At 41.1% G+C, this 13263-nt stretch overlaps 1 protein-coding gene across 1 annotated transcript in view; it reads right to left on the bottom strand.

Annotated features, from left to right (window-relative positions):
* Positions 1-13263, bottom strand: part of grip2b (glutamate receptor interacting protein 2b) — a 240773-nt gene that overhangs the window by 149228 nt on the left and 78282 nt on the right. The window contains 1 exon segment of the mRNA XM_046338982.1: positions 6727-6862. Coding sequence (XP_046194938.1) covers positions 6727-6862 — 136 coding nt within the window.

Here is a 13263-nt window from a genome sequence, read left to right as displayed (position 1 = left end):
CACACACACACACACACACACACACACACACACACACACACGCACGCACGCACACACACGCACGCGCCCACACACATGCGCCCACACACACACACACACACACACACACACACACACACACACACACACACACACACACACACACACACACACACACACACACACACACACACACACACACACACACACACACACACACACACACACACACACACACACGCCCACACATACACACACACACACGCACACACACACACACACGCACACACACGCACACACACCTTGGGCCTTGGTAATTTGGCACAATGATGCCTATCAAAAATATATTACCAACCCAGCAGTAGTCTCCTCACTTCAGGGAGAAAACAAATTTCAGGACAAATATTCTATTTCATATATTCTACAAAACAACATTCTGGTTCCATTATATTCTACAACACAACATCCTGGTTCCATTATATTCCACAACACAACATTCTGGTTCCATTATATTCTACAACACAACATTCTGGTTCCATTATATTCTACAACACAACATTCTGGTTCCATTATATTCTACAACACAACATTCTGATTCCATTATATTCTACAGCACAACATTCTGGTTCCATTATATTCTACAACACAACATTCTGTTTCCATTATATTCTACAACACAACATTCTGATTCCATTATATTCTACAGCACAACATTCTGGTTCCATTATATTCTACAACACAACATTCTGGTTCCATTATATTCTACAACACAACATTCTGGTTCCATTATATTCTACAACACAACATTCTGGTTCCATTATATTCATCAACACAACATTCTGGTTCCATTATATTCTACAACACAACATTCTGGTTCCATTGTATTCTACAACACAACATTCTGGTTCCATTATATTCTACAACACAACATTCTGGTTCCATTATATTCTACAACACAACATTCTGGTTCCATTATATTCTCCAACACAACATTCTGGTTCCATTATATTCTACAACACAACATTCTGGTTCCATTATATTCTACAACACAACATTCTGGTTCCATTATATTCTACAACACAACATTCTGGTTCCATTATATTCTACAACACAACATTCTGGTTCCATTATATTCTACAACACAACATTCTGGTTCCATTATATTCTACAACACAACATTCTGGTTCCATTATATTCTACAACACAACATTCTGGTTCCATTATATTCTACAACACAACATTCTGTTTCCATTATATTCTACAACACAACATTCTGATTCCATTATATTCTACAGCACAACATTCTGGTTCCATTATATTCTACAACACAACATTCTGGTTCCATTATATTCTACAACACAACATTCTGGTTCCATTATATTCTCCAACACAACATTCTAGTTCCATTATATTCTACAACACAACATTCTGGTTCTATTATATTCATCAACACAACATTCTGGTTCCATTATATTCTACAACACAACATTCTGGTTCCATTATATTCTACAACACAACATTCTGGTTCCATTATATTCATCAACACAACATTCTGGTTCCATTATATTCTACAACACAACATTCTGGTTCCATTATATTCATCAACACAACATTCTAGTTCCATTATATTCTACAACACAACATTCTGGTTCCATTATATTCTACAACACAACATTCTGGTTCCATTATATTCATCAACACAACATTCTAGTTCCATTATATTCTACAACACAACATTCTGGTTCCATTATATTCATCAACACAACATTCTGGTTCCATTATATTCTACAACACAACATTCTGGTTCCATTATATTCTACAACACAACATTCTGGTTCCATTATATTCTACAACACAACATTCTGGTTCCATTATATTCTACAACACAACATTCTGGTTCCATTATATTCTACAACACAACATTCTGGTTCCATTATATTCTACAACACAACATTCTGGTTCCATTATATTCTACAACACAACATTCTGGTTCCATTATATTCTACAACACAACATTCTGGTTCCATTATATTCTACAACACAACATTCTGTTTCCATTATATTCTACAACACAACATTCTGATTCCATTATATTCTACAGCACAACATTCTGGTTCCATTATATTCTACAACACAACATTCTGGTTCCATTATATTCTACAACACAACATTCTGGTTCCATTATATTCTCCAACACAACATTCTGGTTCCATTATATTCTACAACACAACATTCTAGTTCCATTATATTCTACAACACAACATTCTGGTTCCATTATATTCTACAACACAACATTCTGTTTCCATTATATTCTACAACACAACATTCTGATTCCATTATATTCTACAGCACAACATTCTGGTTCCATTATATTCTACAACACAACATTCTGGTTCCATTATATTCTACAACACAACATTCTGGTTCCATTATATTCTACAACACAACATTCTGGTTCCATTATATTCTCCAACACAACATTCTGGTTCCATTATATTCTACAACACAACATTCTGGTTCCATTATATTCCATTATATTCTATTCTGGTTCCATTATATTCACAACATTCTGGTTCCATTATATTCTACAACACAACATTCTGGTTCCATTATATTCTACAACACAACATTCTGGTTCCATTATATTCTACAACACAACATTCTGGTTCCATTATATTCTACAACACAACATTCTGGTTCCATTATATTCTACAACACAACATTCTGTTTCCATTATATTCTACAACACAACATTCTGGTTCCATTATATTCTACAACACAACATTCTGGTTCCATTATATTCTACAACACAACATTCTGGTTCCATTATATTCTACAACACAACATTCTGGTTCCATTATATTCTATTATATTCAAACACAACATTCTGATTCCATTATATTCTACAGCACAACATTCTGGTTCCATTATATTCTACAACACAACATTCTGGTTCCATTATATTCTACAACACAACATTCTGGTTCCATTATATTCTACAACACAACATTCTGGTTCCATTATATTCTCCAACACAACATTCTGGTTCCATTATATTCTACAACACAACATTCTGGTTCCATTATATTCTACAACACAACATTCTGGTTCCATTATATTCTACAACACAACATTCTGGTTCCATTATATTCTACAACACAACATTCTGTTTCCATTATATTCTACAACACAACATTCTGATTCCATTATATTCTACAGCACAACATTCTGGTTCCATTATATTCTACAACACAACATTCTGGTTCCATTATATTCTACAACACAACATTCTGGTTCCATTATATTCTCCAACACAACATTCTAGTTCCATTATATTCTACAACACAACATTCTGGTTCCATTATATTCATCAACACAACATTCTGGTTCCATTATATTCTACAACACAACATTCTGGTTCCATTATATTCTCCAACACAACATTCTAGTTCCATTATATTCTACAACACAACATTCTGGTTCCATTATATTCTACAACACAACATTCTGGTTCCATTATATTCTCCAACACAACATTCTAGTTCCATTATATTCTACAACACAACATTCTGGTTCCATTATATTCATCAACACAACATTCTGGTTCCATTATATTCTACAACACAACATTCTGGTTCCATTATATTCTCCAACACAACATTCTGGTTCCATTATATTCTACAACACAACATTCTGGTTCCATTATATTCATCAACACAACATTCTGGTTCCATTATATTCTACAACACAACATTCTGGTTCCATTATATTCTACAACACAACATTCTGTTTCCATTATATTCTACAACACAACATTCTGTTTCCATTATATTCTACAACACAACATTCTGATTCCATTATATTCTACAGCACAACATTCTGGTTCCATTATATTCTACAACACAACATTCTGGTTCCATTATATTCTACAACACAACATTCTGTTTCCATTATATTCTACAACACAACATTCTGATTCCATTATATTCATCAACACAACATTCTGGTTCCATTATATTCTACAACACAACATTCTGGTTCCATTATATTCTACAACACAACATTCTGATTCCATTATATTCATCAACACAACATTCTGGTTCCATTATATTCTACAACACCACAATCTGGTTCCATTATATTCTACAACACAACATTCTGGTGTCAAGTTCCACACAGACAAACAGATAGGACCAGACAGTGTTATCATATATCATTTTTTGGCCCATCCGCCAGACAGAGTTAATCGATGCGTTCCTTGTTGGTTGTGAGTGAGTGCCAGATAGATAACTTTTGGTTTGAAGTATTGAAGACGGACTCCACCGGAAAATGTTTTTTGATGTTTCTTATAATAGGATTGTGAGGTAGAGCGGTAGGAGTCAGAGAGTTTGTCAAAAAGTAGAGAACGTCAATCAAATACTCCATCTGACAAAGCCCTCTCCTCTCGTACTGTACAAAAACCCCACAAAAAACACATCTTGTTTCAAATGTAATTCTACCTACTATACATAATGTATGCACACATGACTGTAAGTCGCTTTGGATAAAAGCGTCTGCTAAATGGAATATATTATTATTATATGTTGCAAGCTACTTAACGTTGGAAATGAAAACATAAAGTAAGCTCCTTTGATGCTCGTCCTAGATGAGGACTTCTCACACACCCACTGAGATTAAAGTGATCACAGATAGACATGGTGACAGATCTACAATGACAACAGGCTATTATGCTGCTATACAGGAGTCTCACACGTTAGTGATACTAACCACAGCCACTGTGAAGCACCCATGAGCCTGACAAGTGAGACTACTTGCATGTGAGAATTAACACTACTTTGTTGGTACATTGCTAATTTAGCTGATATTGTATCTGCATTAAATATGCCAGTTATACGTAAATTGAAACTTTTACATGCCCTAATTTCTTTATTCAGAGTCAGACAGCTTCGGATAAAAGCCACTTTTCTAAATAAATTGTCCAGCTAAGGCTAAAGCATAGAAAATACAACTTGCAGAGCAGCTCAACTGTAAATCTCCCAGGGGGAAAGCCTTCTTTAAAAGCCAAACAGGTCAGTCAGTAGCCCAAGCGGATAATGCCCAAAGACAAAGACTCTGTGCCTATTTTTAGCATCATCACCAAAGTCCTTAGACATGGTCTCAAATGACACACTAGTCTCTATATAGTGTACTGCTTTTGACCAGAGCCCTATGGGGGGATAGGATGCCATTATGGACAGATTCCTTGTTTTGACAAATCTGCCCCTAGTGAAATGGTTCCTCCTACATCAAGGCCTGATTGGCTGATACAGCGTGACTGCGGTTTCAGACAAAATGGCACCTTATTCCCTATGTAGTGCACTAGGTTTGACCAGGGCCCACAGGACAGTAGTGTGTTACGTAGGGGAAATGGTGCCATTTGGGACTCAGTCTGGGTCAGAGGCTGTTAATGGTGGGTGAGGGGCTGGAGGTCTAGGCACTAGGAAGGGAACATGTATCCATCCACATTGAGTAAGCGTGAGGGGCTGAAGGTCTAGCAGAGCTGAAGGAAAAATGTTCCTTTGATATAATATACACTGACTGTACAAACCATTAGGAAATAATATTGAGTTGCCCCCCTGATTTTGCCCTCAGAACAGTCTCAATTCGTCAGGGCATGGTCACTAAAAATGTGTCGAAAGCGTTCCACAGGGATGCTGGCCCATGTTGACTCCGATGCTTCCCACAGTTGTGTCAAGTTGGCTGGATGCCATTTGGGTGGTGGACCATTGTTGATACACACGGGAAACTGTTGAGAGTGACAAACCCAGCAGCGTTGCAGTTCTTGTCACAAACCAGTGCGCCTGGTACCTACTACCATACCACATTCATTCACCCTCTGAAAGGCACGCATACACATTCCATGTCTCAATTGTCTTGCTCAATTGAAAGAGCATGTGTTCCTAATGTTTTGAACACTCAGTGTATGTTTAATGGGCAATAAAGATGTCTAGCCTATTGTAGGCAGAGATCATGTAGTCCAGTCCTCCGTACATGAGCCAGCAGCCTATGGCAGGGTTGACCTCTCTCTCCTGTGTGTTCCGGTCGATGAAAGCTCAAGTCAGGGTTGACCTCTCTCTCCTGTGTGTTCCGGTCGATGAAAGCTCCCTCTCTCTCCTGTGTGTTCCGGTCGATGAAAGCTCCCTCTCTCTCCTGTGTGTTCCGGTCGATGAAAGCTCAAGTCAGGGTTGACCTCTCTCTCCTGTGTGTTCCGGTCGATGAAAGCTCCCTCTCTCTCCTGTGTGTTCCGGTCGATGAAAGCTCAAGTCAGGGTTGACCTCTCTCTCCTGTGTGTTCCGGTCGATGAAAGCTCAAGTCAGGGTTGACCTCTCTCTCTCCTGTGTGTTCCGGTCGATGAAAGCTCAAGTAAGGGTTGACCTCTCTCCTGTGTGTTCCGGTCGATGAAAGCTCCCTCTCTCTCCTGTGTGTTCCGGTCAATGAAAGCTCCCTCTCTCTCCTGTGTGGTCCGGTCGATGAAAGCTCAAGTCAGAGTTGACCTCTCTCTCCTGTGTGTTCCGGTCGATGAATGCTCAAGTCAGAGTTGACCTCTCTCTCTGTTGTGTGGTCCGGTCTATGAAAGCTCAAGTCAGAGTTGACCTCTCTCTCTCTTCTATCTTGATGTGCTTGCTTGCTTGCCTATCTCATACCCTCATGGAATACTTTCACCAAAAAAAAGTCATTACCTCATTGTTCACAAAAGTGAGATCTCACCTGGCAGCCAGACCTCCTGGTCGTAGGTTGGAGACGCGGGGCTTTCCGTCCTTGTCTGTTCCTCCAGAGATGGTGAGGCCCAAGGTGCTGCCTTCCTTCTTAATCAGCTCTACTATCGTCACACCCCGCAGATCTTCTACCCCAAACACAAACACACACAGCACACACAGACACAGTCAATAATAGTATGGATGTTAGAGTAACCAAGCCTTCACAACCACAAGGACACTTAGGCTGCGTTTATACAGGCCGACAAATTCTGATCAGCTGTTTCCCATAATTGGACAAAGAATCAGAATTGGCCATAGAACCACAGGAACCACTGAGGTAACATCTGGTTAGTATATATCAGCTCTTCTACCCATAAACACAACCAAGGTTTTAATGGCTATATATTAGCTTAGTGAGCTTTCTCAGCATGTACTGTTGCTCTAATGACTTGGAACAGGAGTTTTTCCAGACCGTCTCCAACACAATCTTTCTCTGCAATCTGCTTCTCGTTTGGCCCAAGACTGAACCTTTAGTGAATATTACATATGTAACTCATGGGTATTCACTATGCATGGTACACAAGAGATATAGTGGTATCATCTGTTCTTCTCTTATGTGTGGCCCTTAAACGTAAAATCCCACAGCCTTTGAATAGGTGTAGAGCAGTGGTTCTTCATCCTGATCCTGGGGAACCAAAGCTTTATACATGTTTGGGTCCCCAGGACCATGATTAAGTTCCTCTGGTTTTAAAGGAATAGATGTTGAGAGGAACCAGCCTAAGAACGTGATACAAAAGCGGAGTTGTCTGTTTTGTTCACTAGGAGTCTCGTCCTCAGGATGTAAGTCTGTTTTGTTCAGTAGGAGTCTCGTCCTCAGGATGTAAGTCTGTTTTGTTCACGAGGAGTCTCGTCCTCAGGATGTAAGTCTGTTTTGTTCACTAGGAGTCTCGTCCTCAGGATGTAATTGGTGTGTTGTCTGTTTTGTTCACTAGGAGTCTCGTCCTCAGGATATAATTGGTGTGTTGTCTGTTTGTGCACGAGGAGTCTCGTCCTCAGGATGAGACCTACTCCAAACAACCCTAAACAGGTAGACCTACTCCAAACAACCCCAAACAGGTAGACCTACTCCAAACAATACCTAAACAGGTAGACCTACTCCAAACAACCCTAAACAGGTAGACCTACTCCAAACAACCCTAAACAGGTAGACCTACTCCAAACAACCCTAAACAGGTAGACCTACTCCAAACAACCCTAAACAGGTAGACCTACTCCAAACAACCATAAACAGGTAGACCTACTCCAAACAACCCCAAACAGGTAGACCTACTCCAAACAACCATAAACAGGTAGACCTACTCCAAACAACCATAAACAGGTAGACCAACTCCAAACAACCATAAACAGGTAGACCTACTCAAAACAACCCCAAACAGGTAGACCTACTCCAAACAACCCTGAACAGGTAGACCTACAACCATAAACAGGTAGACCTACTCCAAACAACCATAAACAGGTAGACCTACTCAAAACAACCCCAAACAGGTAGACCTACTCCAAACAACCATAAACAGGTAGACCTACTCCAAACAACCCTAAACAGGTAGACCTACAACCATAAACAGGTAGACCTACAACCATAAACAGGTAGACCTACTCCAAACAGCCATAAACAGGTAGACCTACTCCAAACAACCCCAAACAGGTAGACCTACTCCAAACAACCCCAAACAGGTAGACCTACTCCAAACAACCATAAACAGGTAGACCTACTCCAAACAACCATAAACAGGTAGACCTACTCCAAACAACCATAAACAGGTAGACCTACTCCAAACAACCCCAAACAGGTAGACCTACTCCAAACAACCATAAACAGGTAGACCTACTCCAAACAACCATAAACAGGTAGACCAACTCCAAACAACCATAAACAGGTAGACCTACTCAAAACAACCCCAAACAGGTAGACCTACTCCAAACAACCCTGAACAGGTAGACCTACAACCATAAACAGGTAGACCTACTCCAAACAACCATAAACAGGTAGACCTACTCAAAACAACCCCAAACAGGTAGACCTACTCCAAACAACCATAAACAGGTAGACCTACTCCAAACAACCCTAAACAGGTAGACCTACAACCATAAACAGGTAGACCTACAACCATAAACAGGTAGACCTACTCCAAACAGCCATAAACAGGTAGACCTACTCCAAACAACCCCAAACAGGTAGACCTACTCCAAACAACCCCAAACAGGTAGACCTACTCCAAACAACCCCAAACAGGTAGACCTACTCCAAACAACCCTAAACAGGTAGACCTACAACCATAAACAGGTAGACCTACTCCAAACCACCCCAAACAGGTAGACCTACTCCAAACGACCCCAAACAGGTAGACCTACTCCAAACAACCATAAACAGGTAGACCTACTCCAAACAACCCCAAACAGGTAGACCTACTCCAAACAACCATAAACAGGTAGACCTACTCCAAACAACCATAAACAGGTAGACCTACTCCAAACAACCCCAAACAGGTAGACCTACTCCAAACAACCATAAACAGGTAGACCTACTCCAAACAACCCCAAACAGGTAGATCTACTCCAAACAACCCCAAACAGGTAGACCTACTCCAAACAACCCCAAACAGGTAGACCTACAACCCCAAACAGGTAGACCTACTCCAAACAACCATAAACAGGTAGACCTACTCCAAACAACCATAAACAGGTAGACCTACTCCAAACAACCATAAACAGGTAGACCTACTCCAAACAACCCTAAACAGGTAGACCTACAACCATAAACAGGTAGACCTACTCCAAACAACCCTAAACAGGTAGACCTACTCCAAACAACCCCAAACAGGTAGACCTACTCCAAACAACCCTAAACAGGTAGACCTACTCCAAACAACCATAAACAGGTAGACCTACTCCAAACAACCATAAACAGGTAGACCTACTCCAAACAACCATAAATAGGTAGACCTAATCCAAACAACCATAAACAGGTAGACCTACTCCAAACAACCATAAATAGGTAGACCTACTCCAAACAACCCCAAACAGGTAGACCTACTCCAAACAACCCTAAACAGGTAGACCTACTCCAAACAACCATAAACAGGTAGACCTACTCCAAACAACCATAAACAGGTAGACCTACAACCATAAACAGGTAGACCTACAACCATAAACAGGTAGACCTACAACCATAAACAGGTAGACCTACTCCAAACAGCCATAAACAGGTAGACCTACTCCAAACAATCCCAAACAGGTAGACCTACTCCAAACAACCCCAAACAGGTAGACCTACTCCAAACAACCCCAAACAGGTAGACCTACTCCAAACAACCCTAAACAGGTAGACCTACAACCATAAACAGGTAGACCTACTCCAAACCACCCCAAACAGGTAGACCTACTCCAAACGACCCCAAACAGGTAGACCTACTCCAAACAACCATAAACAGGTAGACCTACTCCAAACAACCATAAACAGGTAGACCTACTCCAAACAACCCCAAACAGGTAGACCTACTCCAAACAACCATAAACAGGTAGACCTACTCCAAACAACCCCAAACAGGTAGACCTACTCCAATCAACCCCAAACAGGTAGACCTACTCCAAACAACCCCAAACAGGTAGACCTACAACCCCAAACAGGTAGACCTACTCCAAACAACCATAAACAGGTAGACCTACTCCAAACAACCATAAACAGGTAGACCTACTCCAAACAACCATAAACAGGTAGACCTACTCCAAACAACCCTAAACAGGTAGACCTACAACCATAAACAGGTAGACCTACTCAAAACAACCCTAAACAGGTAGACCTACTCCAAACAACCCCAAACAGGTAGACCTACTCCAAACAACCCTAAACAGGTAGACCTACTCCAAACAACCATAAACAGGTAGACCTACTCCAAACAACCATAAACAGGTAGACCTACTCCAAACAACCATAAATAGGTAGACCTAATCCAAACAACCATAAACAGGTAGACCTACTCCAAACAACCATAAACAGGTAGACCTACTCCAAACAACCCCAAACAGGTAGACCTACTCCAAACAACCCCAAACAGGTAGACCTACTCCAAACAACCCTAAACAGGTAGACCTACTCCAAACAACCATAAACAGGTATACCTACTCCAAACAACCCCAAACAGGTAGACCTACTCCAAACAACCATAAACAGGTAGACCTACTCCAAACAACCCCAAACAGGTAGACCTACTCCAAACAACCCCAAACAGGTAGACCTACTCCAAACAACCCCAAACAGGTAGACCTACTCCAAACAACCCCAAACAGGTAGACCTACAACCCCAAACAGGTAGACCTACTCCAAACAACCATAAACAGGTAGACCTACTCCAAACAACCATAAACAGGTAGACCTACTCCAAACAACCATAAACAGGTAGACCTACTCCAAACAACCCTAAACAGGTAGACCTACAACCATAAACAGGTAGACCTACTCCAAACAACCCTAAACAGGTAGACCTACTCCAAACAACCATAAATAGGTAGACCTAATCCAAACAACCATAAACAGGTAGACCTACTCCAAACAACCATAAATAGGTAGACCTACTCCAAACAACCCCAAACAGGTAGACCTACTCCAAACAACCCTAAACAGGTAGACCTACTCCAAACAACCATAAACAGGTAGACCTACTCCAAACAACCCCAAACAGGTAGACCTACTCCAAACAACCCCAAACAGGTAGACCTACTCCAAACAACCCCAAACAGGTAGACCTACTCCAAACAACCATAAACAGGTATACCTACTCCAAACAACCCCAAACAGGTAGACCTACTCCAAACAACCATAAACAGGTAGACCTACTCCAAACAACCATAAACAGGTAGACCTACTCCAAACAACCCTAAACAGGTAGACCTACTCCAAACAACCCCAAACAGGTAGACCTACTCCAAACAACCCTAAACAGGTAGACCTACAACACTAAACAGATAGACCTACTCCAAACAACCCCAAACAGGTAGACCTACAACCATAAACAGGTAGACCTACTCCAAACAACCCTAAACAGGTAGACCTACTCCAAACAACCATAAACAGGTAGACCTACTCCAAACAACCCCAAAAAGGTAGACCTACTCCAAACAACCCCAAACAGGTAGACCTACTCCAAACAACCATAAACAGGAAGACCTACTCCAAACAACCATAAACAGGTAGACCTACTCCAAACAACCATAAACAGGTAGACCTACTCCAAACAACCATAAACAGGTAGACCTACTCCAATCAACCCTAAACAGGTAGACCTACTCCAAACAACCCCAAACAGGTAGACCTACTCCAAACAACCCCAAACAGGTAGACCTACTCCAAACAACCCCAAACAGGTAGACCTACTCCAAACAACCATAAACAGGTAGACCTACTCCAAACAACTCCAAACAGGTAGACCTACTCCAAACAACCATAAACAGGTAGACCTACTCCAAACAACTCCAAACAGGTAGACCTACTCCAAACAACTCCAAACAGGTAGACCGACTCCAAACAACCCCAAACAGGTAGACCTACTCCAAACAACCCCAAACAGGTAGACCTACTCCAACCAACCCTAAACAGGTAGACCTACTCCAAACAACCCCAAACAGGTAGACCTACTCCAAACAACCCCAAACAGGTAGACCTACAACACTAAACAGGTAGACCTACAACCATAAACAGGTAGACCTACAACACTAAACAGGTAGACCTACATATAAATAATAATATAATAAATATATGCCATTTAGCAGACGCTTTTATCCAAAGCAACTTACAGTCATGTGTGCATACATTCTACGTATGGGTGGTCCCGGGGATCGAACCCACTACCCTGGCGTTACAAGCGCCATGCTCTACCAACTGAGCTACAGAAGGACCACCAACACTACAACACTAAACAGGTAGACCTACAACACTAAACAGGTAGACCTACAACCATAAACAGGTAGACCTACAACCATAAACAGGTAGACCTACAACACTAAACAGGTAGACCTACAACCATAAACAGGTAGACCTACTCCAAACAACCCCAAACAGGTAGACCTACAACCATAAACAGGTAGACCTACAACCATAAACAGGTAGACATACAACCATAAACAGGTAGACCTACTCCAAACAACCCCAAACAGGTAGACATACTCCAAACAACCATAAACAGGTAGACCTACTCCAAACAACCCTAAACAGGTAGACCTACTCCAAACAACCCTAAACAGGTAGACCTACTCCAAACAACCATAAACAGGTAGACCTACTCCAAACAGGTAGACCTACTCCAAACAACCATAAACAGGTAGACCTAGGTAGACCTACTCCAAACAACCCCAAACAGGTAGACCTACCAATGCAGCAGCTACACTTCCTGGGGTTTTACCAGCATGTACAAAAGTCGATTTAATCCACTGTTGAATTAGTCCCCTCGTTAAGGGCTTGTACGTAAGAATTTCACTGTAAGGCGAAGTACCT

This window comes from Oncorhynchus gorbuscha, linkage group LG03 (genome assembly GCF_021184085.1).
Source record: "Oncorhynchus gorbuscha isolate QuinsamMale2020 ecotype Even-year linkage group LG03, OgorEven_v1.0, whole genome shotgun sequence".
Classification (NCBI taxonomy): Eukaryota; Metazoa; Chordata; class Actinopteri; order Salmoniformes; family Salmonidae; genus Oncorhynchus; species Oncorhynchus gorbuscha.
The sequence above is the reverse complement of the archived record's forward strand: the minus strand, read 5'-3'. Positions and strand labels throughout refer to the sequence as shown.